At 37.6% G+C, this 18,862-nt stretch overlaps 1 protein-coding gene across 1 annotated transcript in view; it reads right to left on the bottom strand.

Moving 5' to 3' along the window:
• The window catches only part of LOC126248186 (unconventional myosin-Va), a 365,334-nt gene that overhangs the window by 79,404 nt on the left and 267,068 nt on the right, over positions 1–18,862 (bottom strand). Inside the window, exons 10-13 of the mRNA XM_049948965.1 lie at positions 18,375–18,515; positions 18,083–18,289; positions 10,851–10,982; positions 10,476–10,672 (exon numbers count right to left, since the gene is read on the bottom strand). Of these exons, the coding sequence (XP_049804922.1) occupies positions 10,476–10,672; positions 10,851–10,982; positions 18,083–18,289; positions 18,375–18,515 (677 nt within the window). The remainder of the gene's footprint in view (positions 1–10,475; positions 10,673–10,850; positions 10,983–18,082; positions 18,290–18,374; positions 18,516–18,862) is intronic.

Raw genomic sequence — 18,862 nt, 5'->3', positions numbered from 1 at the left:
TTCAACAACTGTTTTTAAGCAAGGACAGTATGTTTTTGCCTAAAATTTGCACAACAGTCCTTGTGTCATTCTCCACATTAATTAACTATTTTGTTACCAATAATCAGTTGTGCGAAGGGATACTATTTCCTAACTTTGCTAAACAGTTCAAGAATAGGAATCATATTACAAATATGAACTGAGAATTGTGATTATTGAAAATTAAGAAGTTGCACCAATAGCATCCTCTTCCACTGTCATAATAAAAGATATCCGTACACAAGAAACATAGCTTCACAACTTTAATTCCACCAAAAAGGAAATGAAACCAATCTATGCTCTTACATCAGCACCAAGTTCCCAATCTTGTTTTTATTGTAACTGTTGCCATGTTGCATTTTACATGAGAATATTATATCGTCTGGCACTATGGAAAAGTTTTGTAGCTCAAACAATTCACAGTATTTAGTTTTGCATGGTACTAATCACAGGTGTCATACAATACAGAACTCTGGCTTCTCACGAACTGCTGCTCACTTCACAGACTCAGTTTTGAATGTTTTGCATCATGGGTTTTCCAACCACTGCAGACTTGCACAAGCAGTGGACGTGTTGTCACAGTCAGTCAGTCAGTCAGGCCGTGCCCTCTCTGATAGCCTTTGTTTCTTTATAGTTTTGTAGCCTAAGCTAGTTGAGTTCTATACACTTTGAGTAATGGAAATAACTACAGCAATGAAAGGGAAATTTGTCTTCTCAAGGATGGTTATCACTGCTGGATGCACAGATAATGTGAGAAGTATACAAACTGGTTGTGCATGAATTCCATACAGAATAAGTGCCAAGGCCATCTAAAAACTGCAAATGGCAGAATCATGGCTAACCAACAACATATTTGCCCATTTAATGAATCAGATGTGTAGATTAAGAAATGAATATTGTGTGCAAGGAAAAAAATCCACACAGAAAAGATAGTGCCTGTTTTTCAGTGTTTCAAAGTGGAATTTTTGGATATGAAACATGGAGGTTTACATTTCATCACAAAGAGAACTCTGAGACTGCATTTTGTAAAGCAAGATTGCTCAAAAACCTTCAAGTGGGTGAAGACATTTTGAAATCAAGTGAAGGTAATAGTATTCTGAACACTGACAATAGGTCTGTTCCTGGCAAAAGGATCTTTGTGTTCAGTTAAGAAGAGAGAAAATTCCAAGTGAAAATGTAACTGATCTTATGGACAGGACATTTGACAGTTTTTCAAATAATTCTAACAAATGTACACCATACACATTGACATCGGAAGTGTAGAAGAAGAGACTAAGGTATTTCCTGTTTTACTACTGGCTGACAAGTGTCAAAATAAACATAAAAGACTTTGTTCTGGACTGAAAAAATAAGATGACTGGGTGGTTACTGAAAACTGCAGTGATCGGCTTTGAAATGGCTACAACTGACGCCATGAAAACAGTGTTCCCTGAAACACTCCTTCCTGATTGCAATTTTCAGTGCAACCAATGTCTATCAAGGAAAGTAACAGAACCAGGATTAACAGAGGAATACAGAGACAGAGAAGAAATCCGATTTTTTCACTGCATACCTGCTGCATTTGCACACCTTCCACCGAACCATGTTGTAGTGTGGATGCTAATATGGAGGAAATGCCTAGTGGAGAAAATAATCATGAAATTCGCAGATTATATGAATACTGCTGAAGCTTTGGTTAGGAAACTAAACTCCTCAATAATCAAAAACATCCAACTGTATTATACTTTCCAATAAATAAGGTGAAGGCGGACACAGTAAATGTTATATTTGCAATTATTAATACAAATTTCATTGGTCTGCCTGTTCAAAAAGGAAGAAAAAAGACACAAATCCAGACAAAAGTTTAAGAGTCACAAGAATGTGCGATGACTCAGAAAATTTAAGACAGACATTTAAAATATCTGATTTTCTTACAAAAAAATTAGTGAGAAATTAAAAGCATAAAATTAGACAAGAAGTTTAATCATTTGCTTCAGTAGTGTCGCTGAAAGAAAAAGGAGGCAAAAATCTAAACTGAAAAGGCAAAAATGAAGACCATTTAAACATCTCTCTGCACTTTGTGCATAGCTAGTTCTAGGCCTGGATAAAATGTGAAAGAATGTTATTTAGCGGTCTGTTGAACCTCCCACACTGTTGCCTTCTTTTGATGGTTAGAAAACACATGGCTAAAATATTTTCAATCAGAAACATGTCAATGTCACAGGTCAGAAGACCCTTAGTCAGAAAGCCCAGGACACCTCCGAGAAGCATGCACTGTTATCACTAGTGCCAATTTACTTAAATTAATAATTATGGAAATCACTTATAGATTGCATTAGTGCAACACATACTGGCTCAAAACAGTCTACTTTGGAAAAAGGCATTATTCTCTCATCCCACCTACTAGCCTGATGTTTTCATCTAGTACATCATACTAATCATTAACATATGATTATAATAGAGGGAAACATTCCACGTAGGAAAAATATATCTAAAAACAAAGATGATGTGACTTACCAAATGAAAGTGCTGGCAGGTCGACAGACACACAAACAAACAAACACAAACACACACAAAATTCAAGCTTTCGCAACAAACTGTTGCCTCATCAGGAAAGAGGGAAGGAGAGGGAAAGACGAAAGGATGTGGGTTTTAAGGGAGAGGGTAAGGAGTCATTCCAATCCCGGGAGCGGAAAGACTTACCTTAGGGGGAAAAAAGGACGGGTACACACACACACACACACACACACACACACACACACACACACACACACACAAGCAGACATATTTCTGCTCGTGTCTGTATATGTGTGGATGGATGTGTGTGGATGGATGTGTGTGTGAGCGCGCGCACGTGTATACCCGTCCTTTTTTCCCCGTAAGGTAAGTCTTTCCGCTCCCGGGATTGGAATGACTCCTTACCCTCTCCCTTAAAACCCACATCCTTTCGTCTTTCCCTCTCCTTCCCTCTTTCCTGATGAGGCAACAATTTGTTGCGAAAGCTTGAATTTTGTGTGTATGTTTGTGTGTCTGTCGACCTGCCAGCACTTTCATTTGGTAAGTCACATCATCTTTGTTTTTAGATATAATCATTAACATAATTTTACACAGCACATTTTCAGCAGTCCATACACTGTTTAAGTTCGCCTTTTTAACAATAAAACTGCTGTTGACTGGAATTTAAACTACCAAGTCAAAATATTCTGATAAATTATGGGAGTTCCTGATAAGGTACTTATTAGTTTTGTTTAGAATATTTGGAGATTTCCAATATTACACTTCATCTTTGCTAGAAACATGTGTAAACGTCTGCACTAGACCACAATACTCCACACTGAACAATAGTCTGAAAATTATTTTTACTTCTTGGAGAGTGGTAGCAATTTTCATAGTAGATCCTAAATTCACTGTTATTATTAGCCGCAAATAGGTAGCAACTGCATTGGCCAAGGATCACATGAAGAAGCTTCTTCACAATTATTGATTATCAACTTTATATAATGTTGTTCTTGCAAGAATTGTGTAACATAATTTCTTGACTTTTCTTACACTGCTTATGGATATCATGCCATAAAACAGTATTGACTGAAAATATACAAAGCATGCTGGTATTTCATATGCTGATAGGCTAACCAAGAAAAATTTCTAAGGGACTATACTAGATATAGCTATATAATTTATAGCAAATAATAGCAGCTATGTGGAAGAAAGTGCGAGGTGTTTTATGGTTTCGTCGAACACAGTCTTCTATCAGTCCTCTCCTCCCCCCCCCCCCCCCAAATATCATACACCTCACCTGTTATAGTTCAGCGACAGTTCCAAAGATCTACCAGATGTGGAAAGCAGCAAAGGTTGGTATGTATAGTTTAGAGAGACTGACAGTATTGATGGCATGGCAAGAAGTGGTACACATGGAGTGAGTGACAACAGTTTCAATACCATGCATGCGGTGCTTCAACACAGCCCACAGAAATCTATGCATCATGTTTCCAGAGAAATAGGCATACCTGACAACACTGGGGTGAATACAAAATGCAGCTCCTACAAGCTTTGCAGTCAGATGATAGGCCCAGATGTAATGAGTTTTCTGGGAACATGGGATGAATCGATGCATACAATGATTACCTTAATAAAGTTTGTTCTTCTGATGAAGCAACTTTTCTCATATCCAGGAACATGAACTGGTGTAATGTCTGAATCTGGGAGGATGGGGGGTGGGGGTGGTGGACAAGACCTAAATATTGTGGTACGACATAACGGACAGCCTGAAAGTGAATGTTTGGTGTGGCTTAACGCAGAACAAAATTACTGGACTTTTTTATACTGAGAGTACCATTAAAACAACTTTTTACCTGTAATTGTTTAAACTTTATGTTGCACCTCACCTCAAAAGTGTTTCAGCCTTGAGTAATGATTCAGCAAGATGGTGTACCCCTACACTGGAGGTTATTTGTTTGCCAGTTCTTGGATGAAACCCTTCTGGACTTATGGATTGGCAGAGGTGGTCTAACATCATTACCACAAAATTTGCCAGGTGTAGCTCCCCTTGGCCTTTTTTTGTGGGGCTACATTAAGGATAAGGTGTTCAGATCACCAGGTCCTGATATGCAATCTTGTGGCACGAGTATGAGATGCTGTAGAGGCAGTAACAAGTCAAGTTGGTAAAGACATTGAGAGAAAATCAGAATCACCTAGATGCTCTATGGGCCACAAACAAAGCATATGTGGAAATTTTCCTATGAAAAACTTCATGAGTGAAGATACCACTCACAATAAACCAAATTTTTTATCTAACATTGTTCTTCAGAAATAATTATTTACAATCAAGGAAAGCCTTTATATTAGCCCTGTACTTTAAGCTATGTTGTTTAATTTTGATATACCTCATTTCATGTAAGTTTTTTATGACACATACTAGATTATTTGGAAATACAATTATGGTACGTGGAAATTTTCTGGAAGTTACTGATGCAGTTATGGATCACACACACACACACACACACACACACACACACACACACACACACACACACACACACAGTAACATCATTGACTCTGTTATGATTGTGACCAATGTTCTTTACATTGTAACACTGAACGTAACTGATTAGGTCTGTAAGACAAAATTAACCCAGATACAGCTGTTGTCCTTCTGGAAGGATTTTTACAGTGGCACTTAAAACTGCTTATAGCACTTAAGATATTCTGCTTGCCAAGAGATGGCATTACTATGCACTTCACCCAACAGACCCTTTCCATTGTTTAAAACATACTTTATTTTCCATTGACACGTCACACTTATCATATTATCTCAGTTATAATCACTAAAATCTATAAAATATGCTCTTAAACAAGTTTAACATTGCATAGGTTGTTTTTAAATTTTCGTTGGTTTTCTAGCAGAATTGAAAACACAGGTTTATATTACTTTTTTATAAATTCTCATATAAAAATCCTATTTTTGAAAGTTTTTTCAAGCCACACTTTTGAATAGGATTGCTCTTATTTAGTTGTATGAAAGTAAGAGTAAATACTATTTAAAGTCTTGCTAATATAAGCAAAAAATTACATTTCCTGCACTATTATTTGCAGGGAACAGGTGACATTAGATGAACTTCTTGAAATTCTAGAGGTTACTGATGATGGCATTCTTGAAAATGGTTTGGATGTTGCTTTGTTACCACCCACAAGTGCTACAGATGATCTGACAGATCAAGATTCTGGTGATCAAGAAGCACCAAACATTCATAATCTTCCAACAAGTCAGTTGAAAGCTCCAGCTGCAATTTGCTATACAGCTATGTCTAAAAACAAAGAAATTCCAATTCCATCCATCTTTACCAATGTGCAGATACTGATTATCTACGAACACTGTCTGGCCACAAAGGAGTACTGCAAAACACTCACTGAGGTCACCATTAGAATATTTTGAAATACTTTTTGACAATGATGTTATAAGCAAGATGGGGAAATACTCCAATCAATATGCAGCGAAGAGGAACTGACTTGAAGATTGCTCTGAAGAGGAAATATATATATATAATTTTTTTTTTTTTTTTTTTTTTTTTTTTTTTCTTCTTCTTAGTGGTTACATCGTCCGGCCAAGGAAAGACATGTATTGGAAGATGTCAACACATGTACACAACATTTTAGTTACTAATGCAATATCAATGGACCAATTCAAGTTCATTATGTCAAATATTCACATTTGCAACAACAATGAACAGATTTTCTCAGATTCACCCCCTTACAAGCACGATAAATGAAAAATGCAGAGAACATACACCTCGTATGCAAAATCATTCAGTCGACGAAAGCATGGTGCCTTATTTTGTGCGGCATAGGACAAAACAATTTATTTGAGGCAAACCTATAAGATATAGATTTAAGTTCTGCTGTGGAGGGCCAAGTAATGGATATCTGACATGGCTTGAACCATACCAAGGAGCTGGCACACTGCCAGTAAAATATGTTCACAATGATCTTGGTTATGGAGTAGGTCGACCAGCTGGAAGAGATGCCATAGAGACAGTATTTTGACAATTTATTTACTTCATTTCACCTTCTGTCTGAGTTGCATCTATGAAATATCCAGGCCACAGGTACTATAAGAACCAACATAATTGGTAAAGATTGTAGTTTACAGAAGGGAAAAGATTTGAAAAGGAAACCTAGAGGAACATTTGACTTCAAATCAGACAGTTCAGCTTCATAGAATGACAACAGTGTTGTGACAATAGCAACAAACTTCAACACTATATATCCAATTCATCCAGTAATGCGATGTTCACGTCCAGAGAAAAGACGGATAGTAATTCAACAACCAAGAGTCATTTATCACTACAATTAGTTTATGAGTGGAACTGACAGAGCTGACCCACATATTTCACTCTACAGAGTATCTACCTGGAGTAAGAAATGGTACTTCCCCAGAATCACACATTTTGCTGAAGTAGCTAAGCACAGCTCTACAGGGAGGATGGTGGTACATCAGATCACATGTCATTTCGTCAAAGAATCATCACTGCAGTTGTGGAATCGAACTGCCGTGTTGCTACGCAGAGAGGAAGACCATCTAAAATACCAAAAAAATATTCTAGGTATGACAAGCTGGAACATTATGTTGCAGATTTGCCACTAGAACCTGTTACAGGAAAGAAGAAACAACTTCGCTGTCCCCAATGTCAAAAAACTAGAACACAGCACATTAAATGTAGTGTAGCACTTCATGTATCATGTTTCATACCATTCTACACAAAATAGTAAGGCAGTATTGTTCAAATGCTTAGTGACATTGTCTTAAGTGAATGTATACTCAGCTAAAGCCCTTCCAGAAGGATGGCCGTTTTTCAAAACCCATGCAAATAAAAATTGTAAAACTATTATATACATGTAAGTTTCATTATAATTAAGTTATTAAATAAAGTTTTTATTAAAATGCATACAAAAAATAATTCAGCCTTATCTAGGTTAACTTTTATAGGTTTTTTTCCCTCCTCCCCTTTTTTCCACACATGTCCAGTTTCAGCTGTACCACCTAGTTCACTCACTCATTGCTTGATAATGAATTCACATGCTAAGCATTACTATGGTGTTCTGCTGAAAGACTTATTGCAATAAAAAAATGAAGATGAAAGGGGCGGTAACCACCAAATATGAATTTTTCTTTAATATGAACGAGTGTGTTCAAACTGTCCTGGAAACATGTTTACAAACAGCAATTGAAATATTACAGATTTTAAGACAACAACTAGGAAAATAAAGCTAGTTTAGCTGTTTGGGCTCTTAGAGCCCACACTCAGCATTCACTTGAAAGAATGTTTTCTCTACTTTAGATTTCAAATTTGACCGAGGACAGTAAAGTACAGTGTTCAGTATTCTTCCCCGTTATCGCAGCTGTCTTCCATAGTAGTTTTGATAAAATAATAGTCCTCGATCTTTCATTATTTTGTTGATCCTGCCATTTTTACAACATACAAATCTATACTTTTTCTGTAGCAAAATATATTTGCAGCTTTCTCTCCAATCTTTGCCAGAAATTCACAATGGCTTGTGGAAATTCTACACAATGAAATAATCTTAATAAATCTATCAAATTTAATCTGCATATGACACATACTGACACACACAAATGATTAAATTTAAAAATCAATGAAACATTATTGTGCGTCCAATATCAATCTGATGGTGACATGTGCTGTAATGAGTTCTTTCACAATATATTGATCCAACATACACAATGTCAAGCAGAACAATTCTGAACACAATAATTGTGTGAAATGCAGGTGCTAATCGCCAAATGTAGACAAAAACCAATTCACGATAGTCAGCAACAGAGTCACATATGATCACAATATCATGGGCAAGAATGAAGTGAACTCAAGGGTACAGCTTGTATGCCAATTTATCCTCATATACGGTGAGACTCTAAAAAGTATAAAAAGTAAAGTGTTAAGTAAGAAGAAAATAGGCTATTAAGCAACCACAATTGTTATAACAATATACAAAATGTTTAACATAGTTGTAACTACAAGTATTACAACTAATACTGGGCAAAATACATCTTCACACCATATGGTAAGTTAAAAATGCAATGTGTAGTCTTCCAGATGTAAAGTAAGAAGGTATGCTGACACAGGTAACATCAACAATCTACCTAAGAAGCAACAAAAACAATGAAGATGTAACCACATTTATATTAAAGGTGAAGCCATATGTGTCTTCACAAGACACGAAAACCATAGGGATGGTAGATTACAAGATGATGATGATGATGATGATGAATGATGATGATGATGTAGCATAAAAACCTTCCATCACTGTAGTTTTCTTTTCTTCCATCTTGCGATGGCACACAGGGCTAGATCTTAAATATAAATGTACATTTAAAAGTAAAGTTTGTTTACTATGACAGCATCTTTGAGCCTGCCATGTTCTTGACCATGATATTGTGATCATATGTGGTTCTGTTGTTGACTATGCTGAACTGGTGCCCTTTATAGTGATTAGTGCCTGCATTTCACACAGTCATTGTGTTCAGAATTTTTCTGCTTTACTGTATTTATGTACCTTGGATTTTGAAAAATGTATGCAATGTAAAGTTGGTCTCATAATTGCATATTTGATGTAATTATCTTCTTACTAATGTTTTCACTGTAATTTTTTGACCTTGCAAGTATTTTACTGCAATTTTGTTTTGTTTTTGTACAGTGCCATGAACATGATCCTGGGTTGAAACTGTTTGGTAAATAAATTTCATTAAGTCAGCATTTGTGTTATGCATTTCAGACATTATATATATGCCGATATCTGCTTGGGCAAGAAATTTAAATTACTACATTACTGTCTAAAGTAAGTCATTGATTTACGAAATATATAGTTTCAATTTATGACACAAATAAGGAAGGTAGGGGAAAAAAAGGGGTATGTAGTGCACAGGCAGTGTAATCTGTTTTGGAATATGTGGATGAGCATTGTCCTACTAAAATACAGCTCCTAGAGCCCACTGAATTGATGATCACCTTTGATTAGACATTAAGGGTATCTTTCATAAAGCAACATGTGCATTCAAAGAATAAGCTCTGTAGCCTGTTGGTACCATGCAGCCCAAATTGTGACATACTATGCTAGGAACACATTTTGTTGTTCACTTTCTGTAAACTTGAACTCAACATTTTTACACACATACAATATCAGAAGTCATGATGAATTGTCAGTTTCGGACCACATGGAACAGATAGGAAAAAAAGGGAAATGTTATGAACACACGTGAAATCCACAGCAGTATATTTGGTGTGTGTGTGTGTGTGTGTGTGTGTGTGTGTGTGTGTGTGTGTGTGTGTGTGTGGAAGGGGGGGGGAACAAAAGTAAACAAGTATCAAACATGTAGCATCGAAGCTCTTTGGAACTTAAACTGATGACCTGTTTTCCTTGTTCACAATGGAACTATTAAATTGCAGTTTTGGTATGTATATAGAATATGTCCTTATTTTCAGATGTTCTAACAATTCTTTGTAGTCCCAAACTGATCCCATTCAAGTTAAATTCTTTTGGAAAGCTCATCAAAGTTTCCAGGTTGCAGGGTCTGGCCTCTTCTCGTTAATCTAAGCAGAAAAAGGAAACAACGCTTTTGTTTCCTTCCTCAAGCTTGAATGTTTATGTAGATGCCCTACTAATGTCCCTGTTCTCAGTCTGTATTTGGGTCATACTACTGTTTCTAAAAAAATATATTCAGTCACTAAAGAATGTCCACATAAACTCCCATCATCTGAAACCTCTGACAGTGATCATTTGAGACAGCTGTCACCAAACAGCAGTACACTGTGTTTGGGGAAAAACAAACAAACAAACAAGAAGAATCACACTTGCTAACAGCTATGTCTCTCAACAGTTTCTGACCATTGCACAATGCACAATATTAAATGTAATAATACTAAATTTATTAGGAAATAAAATATTAGACTATGCAATTACAACACCTTGATGGAAAACCAGCAGCACTAATTCTTATTGTTTCCAGAACACCACAGGCTCTCAACTGCTGAACAGCCCGCACTGGATTGTATTCAAATGGAACTTTATTGTCATTTGGCTTTATACATCTTACATAATGTGGAGTTGTAGCATTTAGTGTTGACATCAGCATATTCAATGAATCCCTGAATTGTGATCCAACCTGCACAAAAGTTTGATGTTAAATCAATACCACAAGAAAAATCAAGGTGCAGAAACATTAAAAAATGCAGTTATAATTCATAAATTAGATTTAACATTCTAACTTAATGTGGCTCTAAGGCAACTATAGAATTATGAACTACATATTTATTTGCTTCAATCCAACAGATATTTCTCACTGTTTTCTTGTGCTGCTTGGAAGAGGCAGGCATTGTTGATGATGGTCTTGCTGCTGCCACTTTAATCTTTGCTGCAGGAACTGTCAATTTGCGATTATCTTCTTCTTTGAAAAGCTTTCGAATCAATTTATTCTGTAAAATAAGAAACAAAGTAACTTGAAACATATTTCTCACACACAAGAATAATAATAATGGCTCTTAAACTATACTATACTATAAAAATATATTATTAAAAATGGTAGTATTATTGCACAATTTCATCAAATTGAATTCAATTTTAGTGAATTGGAAAAGAGTAAATTACAGATCAAGTTTATACAAACTATGAAGTTAAAGTAAGGGATTATAGTTAAAGGATAAATCATGAGTAGTATTCACACACAGTCATTTTCATTTAAGATACAACACTGCCCACAATATTAATAGTAGAGTAAACATTAAAGAAGTTTCATGTAATGACACAGAGGTAGAACAAACCTACAAAAAACCTAAAATGGATACTGGTGTGTGTGTGTGTGTGTGTGTGTGTGTGTGTTTGTGGGTGTTTTGAGCATCTTTCAGTGAGCCATGATGATCCTCATATGTACTCTAACAAGCACAGCACAGCATTTTTAAGTTTATGGCACCATAGACAGATCAGTGGACAACACATACAAAATAATTTTAGTGTGAAGAGAAGCAAAAAATCTCACCATAAGTTCCAAAAAAGCAAGAATTATGGTGGTCAAGATTTTATTATTCAGACTCACTACAGGAATAAGTTACGGAAGTGCACAAACCACCGAATTATCCTAACATAGCTCATGCCTACACAAGGTCTTTCAAAGACTTCCTTTTCATTAACAGCATGTTGTTTTGTATTTACTTTGATGATACTCCTTAGAACTGCAATGGACACTAAAATTTTGTTGATCACTGCCAGTTTTTAGATGAAGCAAAAGTCTCGTAATGCAATGAACAATGCCAACCTCTAACCTTTAACACTGGCCTTCTGCATGTCTTTACAACACTCCCTATTGTTACATTAATGAGCACTAAACTATATGAAATTTTGAATAAAATGTTCTGTGGCATCCAGCCAAGTCAAGTGGTTAAAATGTCATAAGGTGTTGACCAGGCGCTCCTTGCCCACTGTCAAGTGCCACAACTGCCGATACACACATACTCTAGTTGGTGCTCGCGGTATTGCCATATATGACTGTATGTTGATTCTAGATCCCATGCACCTGCTTCAACATTGCATTTCTACATGAGATATGTATATGGAAATGTGGAGAAGCATTAAACGTCTAGGGAAGATGCCCACTGAGAAGGCTAATTTATTGAGTTTGTTAGCCTTCTCTCCTGTGCTGCCACAATGAGAAGATGATTCCACGATCCGCTAGGATAGCCCATCACCTTGGCACCTTCACCTCCAAGAGGATATTTCCTCATACTTGCTTTGTCCTATTAAGATGATGACTATCATTATTATGAGTTTAAAGGGACTAAATAACTTGATTATCAGACTCCCATTTCAGTGGAAATTCTGTTAAAAAGATGTGAAACTAGAGAGGGAGAGTCATCAGCTTCACAGTTTGTGACCTTATCATGGTTAAAACTGAGATAAAACCCAGGTGGCTGTTCACTGAAGGACACACCAGTAAGGATCATCATCATCATCATCATCATCATCATCATCATCATCGTCACTACAACAAATGAAGTGACAAAATGAAGATCGTATGGATTATAGAATTGATTATCTCAAACAGTTAGATAAATAAAATACATAGATAAAAATTCAGAAATGTCTGACAGTGCAGGAGGAGACGGTAACTTGAGACCACGAAGAGCACATGTCGCAGTGAGAGGTTCACATCACGTCTATCAGACATCAAACGTTGACATGCATTAAACATTGTCACAAAATAAACTTTCCCCTCAGGGAACATATGACTTTGCTAGCTGCTATTCCATCATCTGTAAGTATCTGCGGTACAAAGGCAGACATGTTGGTGACTTGTCTCAGATCAGCCAGCTGGGCACAACCTGTGAAAATATGGGCTATCATGAAATTACTGCCACAGCTGCGTTGGGTACAGTCCTCTTAACATCAAAGGGACTCATGGATAAGCCTTGTGTGACTGATACATAATTGGCACAGCATGATGGCATCTTTCTGAAAGGCTCGGAGAGAAATATGCCGTGCCTTGGTTATCCCCTTGGTTGCCCTCAGATTCTTTAAGGTTGTGGTTTCCTACAATTCCATATCCTGGGTTTTCAAAAAGTAATGTCACAGCTGCAATCTTAGGTCTGCGACCAGTATTACAAGTTCAAGTTTGTATCTTGTGGCTGCTTTAGCCAATTCATCAGTGACTTCATTTCCTGGAATACCCACATGGCTCAGTGTGCAGAGCTGAGGAGGGGTCTTGGATGTTAGTGCCCAAGTAGTTTACGAGAAGCACTGAGATATGTTTTGTATGCAGCTCATCGAGTCACTACAACCGTTAAGTCCTTTGTGAGAGTTTTGTGTGTATGGTGACCAACTCTGCAGTGTATACAATGCATGCGCTTAGCAGAGAATACTTCTGATGCCACTTATGTGTGCAAAAGCACAACCAACCCCATTTCTACTTTTGATCAATCTGTGTAGATGCATGTCTAACTGGCGTAGCCATGAAGAAACAAACCGAATAAGTGCCTGAGAATAGTGGGGTCATAACATTCCTCAGGACTGCAGAAGAGGTTCATCTAAATCACAGGATTGAGTACGTACCACAGGGTATGCTGGGAGGGAACTCTATGAACACAGACAAGTGGGGGAAGTTGGAGATCCTTGCACAGAGCATCCAACTGTATCCCATTGGGTGACCTATGTTTCGTCGATTCATAAATAGTCTGAATGGTTGGTTGTGAAACAGAGTCAAGTAACACTGTTGGATAGGCATTTGACAGATTTTGACCATATAGTTAATCAAAAGTTGCTGGGATCTGACCCTCAGGAGGCTGCCTCCACAATGGTAAACAGGGTCTAACAAGCACAGTACTGATGGTGCTGCCAACCTGTACACAACACATTGATACTCCAGGCAGGATAAAAGTAAAGGTCTGTAGAATCACAGGACGACTCTGTTGTCCATACCCTACGAAGTGATGCTGAGAAATTTGAGGGTATTAACTTTCCTCGTGCAGTTTGCCTTGAACTGGCATACATGTGGTAACCAGGTTTACTAATTGTCAAATAAAGGGCCCAAAACTTTGAAAGTTTCAATGACTTCTCCTAAGTTGGTGCTCAGCTATGTGCATGCTGTTGAGCTGTAATGCAGATTGTCCACATACAGCAATGGTGAGACAGACAGACAGACAGACACCCACACCCCCCCCCCCCCCCCACCGCCACTGCAATGATGATACCTCTGACTGTGACAGCACAGAGGGTTGCATTGAGAACTGATACTGAGGGACCCCAGTTTTATGTACATATTGTTGCTGACAGTTGAACCTTCTGGACCCAGGACATTCTGAGGGATAGGAAATTCTGCATAGAAGTTGGTAAGCAGCCTCAGAAGCCAGGCTGTGATGGAAGCAGGCAGTATTGTACACCTTCTGTAGGTCAGAGAACACAGGGATCAGGCGTTCACAACATACGAAAGCATTATGCACTGCATATTCCAGACAAATCAGTTCAGCTGTTGTGGACCACAGTAGCCTAGGGCCACTTTGAAATTGTGATAAATGTCCACAGACTTCAATGCATCACCATCATTGAATGACGATTATTCAGAATAATCTACACAGCCCATTCGTTAGACTGGCCAACAATTAGTCAGAATTTGATGGTCTTTTCTCAATTTCAGGATAGGAATAATAAACCCTCCCACCACTAGGAGGTAAACTCCCCTTTCTTCTAAATAAAACTTAAAAATCCAAGGATGTGTTTTAGGCTCGTGTTGTTGCTAAGGTGTTTAAGCATTTCATTGTCAAATTTATCAGATCCAAGGACTGTGTTTCTTCACTCAGCAGAAGTGCTACAGAGCTCTCATTCACTAAATGGAACACTATATGATTCTATGTCTTGTGCAGAGAAGAACAAGTCATTTCACTCTGCCACGTATTTCTGGGTCAGGAAATTAGGATGGTATTACTGCATGTGGATGCGTCTGTGAAGTGTGCACTAGAAATTTCAGCAATGACTGAACTATCTGAATCAATGTCACCATTGAGGGAGAAGGCAGGTATCACTGCTGGCAGTGGGTGGCTGAGAACATGGCCGAGTTTAGTCCATACCTGGGACGACTGAGTGTGAGCCCTCACAGATGATAAATATTGTTCCCAACTCTACTACTTTCTCTTTTTATTAGAAACCATGCCTTCACTCTAAATCTTCTCAATGCTACTAAATTTTCTGTGTAAGGATAGCATTTGTGTCTTTGAAGTGCCTTTAGAAACTCTCCAGCAGCTGCAGTTATTACTCCAAACTACGGTGGCATGGCTACCTGATGTGGAGTGCCTGAAGAATAGAGTATCTTTGCTTCCACAGTGTGTATAATCCTGTCAATAGTATTTTAAACAACTATTTCCAAATCATTCCCTTGACTAGTTTCAAAAGTTGCTTCGGAGGTAAAGCTCGCAGTTGGCTTTCCATAGTGACCAATGTGGCGCATATTCCATTCGTTGGAGGTGTGTGTGTGTGTGTGTGTGTGTGTGTGTGTGTGTGTGTGTGAGAGAGAGAGAGAGAGAGAGAGAGAGAGGGGGTCAATGTTGCAAAGGTCACCTCTGTCAAAGCACTGGGTGAAGGGTCAGATGCTTGGGCTGCAGACCGTAATATACAGGGTCAAGTTTCAGATGAGATTATCTCGAAAACTATACATCAGGTAAAAATAGTGGGTAAGACAAGTTCGTAAACCCAAAGGAGAACATCAAATGATACTACACGTGACCTCCAGCCCCCGCCCCCTTAGGTGGGGCAGGGGCAAGCTTTTAAATCTTAAATGGAAACACCCATTTTCTATTGCAGATTTGGATTCTCCATATAAAAGTAATCACGTTTTGTCTGAAACATTTTTTCAAAATATTGACAGATGGTGCTGTAATCGAGGAAAAAAGTAACATTGGGAAGATCTCTGATTTATTTAGAATTATACAAGAAAGACGCATCAAATCGATAAAAAACGCACACCAGTTCTTTCATTACACCAAATTAAGCTATTTTTGTACAAAATGTACTGTATCCTACTTTTAGTGTTACCCAGGAACACCGATACGGACATAGTAGAATGACGTTCCCATGGGGTGCTTCATTAGTGAGAGTCCCCCTGCCTCTCACATGTTGGGGTGCTTAATTAATGAAATTAGCCATGAAGAAATTGTTGAAAATTATCCCACTTGCTTCAATGCATAAAGTCGATCATCTGCAAAAGTTGTCCACAGTTTTGAGCAGCACATCCCGTGGTATGGCTGCACACGCTCATCAAATGCTTTGCTCCATATCATTTCGGGTTGTGGGCTGTCTTTCATAAACAATATTTTTCAAATAACCCCACAAGAAAAAAAAAATCAGGAGATGTTAGATCTGGTGAACTTGGAGGCCATTGAATTGGTTCGCCGTGTCCTATCCACCAACCAGGGTACCGTAAATTTAAGAACGTTCCATACATTTTTAGCATAATGGGGAGCTGCTCCATCCTGTTGGGACCACACTCATTGCCTAGTTTGTAAATCAACATCTTCCATTAGCTCAAACAAGTCATCATGGAGAAGTTGTAAATTAGATTCCCCAGTAACATTTCGGTCAAAAAAATACGGTCCTATCAAGTAACCATTTAATATTCTACACCAGAGCATTAACAACCATTTGCGTTGATTCTCAACGGGTCTGTGCCAGTGTGGATTGACAGGGGAGCAATAATGACAATCATGACGATTTAATTTGCCATTGTTTTTTAATGTGGTTTCATCGGTGAACATAATGTATCTAAAAAAATCATTGTCACCTCTTATCATTTCCAAGGCCCATCGGCAGAAATGCACGCATATTTGCATATCTTTCGGCGTTAATGCCTGTGTCAGTGTGACATGATACACATGATATTTATGTGCCCTCAAAATCCTCAAAACGATCCACATACAATTGTGCAGCTGCATCGTAATTGTTATGGCATTCACCTAAAATTAACATCATATCAACCATCTCTGTAGGAGGATAGTGAGCCATGTTATGCTAAAGAATAATTTACTTTCGTCAATTGATGTTTACAGTTCACAATCTGAAAGTGAAGTGACGTCTGATCACATTGCACCGACCTTTATACTGAGCCATAGTTTGCAGTTTGGCCACAGTAGCGCCACAGTCGGGTGAGTAATGCAATTGTGAATAGTTCCCTACCGAGGTTTTAATACCATTCCACCTCCCTCCATGAAAAACTGTGGCGTGTAGGATACATTTTGGGGGGGGGGGGGGGGGAAAAAAAAAAAAAAAGCTTAATTTGGTGTAATGAAAGAACAGGTGCACCCACGATTTTTACCCGATGTATAGTTTTCAAGATATTCTCATCTGAAACTTGAGATGGACAATCCTGTATATGGCTGCCTATGTTTGATGGAACATAATGAAATGTGTTTCAGATCCTGTGTTAAGCTAGCAGACTTCCACTTCTGAAATTAATTGCTCCATTATTTTCCCCTACTAGATGTGTGTGTGCTGTCACACAGAGGATTGTGGACACTGAAGTCCCCCAGTATGAGAAAGGGTGGAAGCAGCTGTTCCACTAGCCCGTGATATGGTAGATATCTGTCTTGGATAGTTACATGTTTCAAAATGAGGCAACATGTCCACTTACATATATACCTATAAATTTAACAAAGTAATAATTAATCACTGCTTTTGCTATAATACATGTTCATTTTATGTTAGAGATTTTCTGATGGTTACATCTTTTAGTAATAAAACCAACTGAGTTCCACACTAAGTTTCATGAAGATTTGCTGACATTAATTAAGTAAACAGTATTCAAACATGTGACTGAATAAATGCCGGTGGATTAAAAAAAATCATAGGAAGAGGAGGAGGATAAAAAGGGGGGGGGGGCTTGGCATAGGTCCAAGTAGTGAATCAAGTGTGTACTTTAGAAAACTATGTATAGATGGCTTCTTTTTTTATAAAAAAATGGAAAATAGCAAGAAAAAAATTATATTTAAATTCAAGTACTCTGACAAGACAAAAACAAAAATAAAATCTCATTATCACATACCTGACCATTCTTTATTACACTAATCTGATCCTCTAAAACTGTGTCTTTATTTTTCTCCAAAAAACCATGACTCTGGTATGTCACATTGTCAGCAAAGTGGTGAATAATGAATGCTAAATTGCCAAACCTTGGTTTCGCAAAATGATTAAATGAGGAGCATTTATTGTATAGCTTCTCTGTCCATGAGGCATCTGTACCTTTTGGCATCTGTGAAAAGCAGCACATTTAAGAGACAATACTACTTCAGTTAAATATAATGGCAAATTTTGATCTATTTTAGACTATTACATACCCTACATTCCTCATCCAGGAGGTCAAGGATTCCTAGTTTAGTTTCAATGAGATCAATGCAAGGCTGATTGTCATAGAAATCTATGAATTTCCACTCTATTTCTTCTCTCATATATTCCTCCTGCTCCAATTTAAAAACATGCTGAAAAACAGAGGGATAGAATGTATTTCTGAAATGAATTTCCTTAACAAAAAGTGGGCAATTCTTATTCCTTGCATGCTAAAAAAATCACCATCTTAACTGTACATTTTTCTAAATCAAGCTATGTCCATTTCATAAAAATTAATAGTTTGAGACTGAAAACAATTATCTTTGTTTACACAAGAGTAAGACACATATCAGTTCAAATGTGTGTGAAATCTTATGGGGCTTAACTGCTAAGGTCATCAGTCCCTAAGCTTACATACTACTTAACCTAAATTACCCTAAGGACACACACACACACACACACACACACACACACACACACCCATGCCCGAGGGAGGATT

Source organism: Schistocerca nitens, chromosome 3, assembly GCF_023898315.1.
Source record: "Schistocerca nitens isolate TAMUIC-IGC-003100 chromosome 3, iqSchNite1.1, whole genome shotgun sequence".
In the NCBI taxonomy this organism is placed as follows: domain Eukaryota; kingdom Metazoa; phylum Arthropoda; class Insecta; order Orthoptera; family Acrididae; genus Schistocerca; species Schistocerca nitens.
Note: the sequence above shows the minus strand (reverse complement) of the source record. Positions and strands in the feature narration are given on the sequence as shown.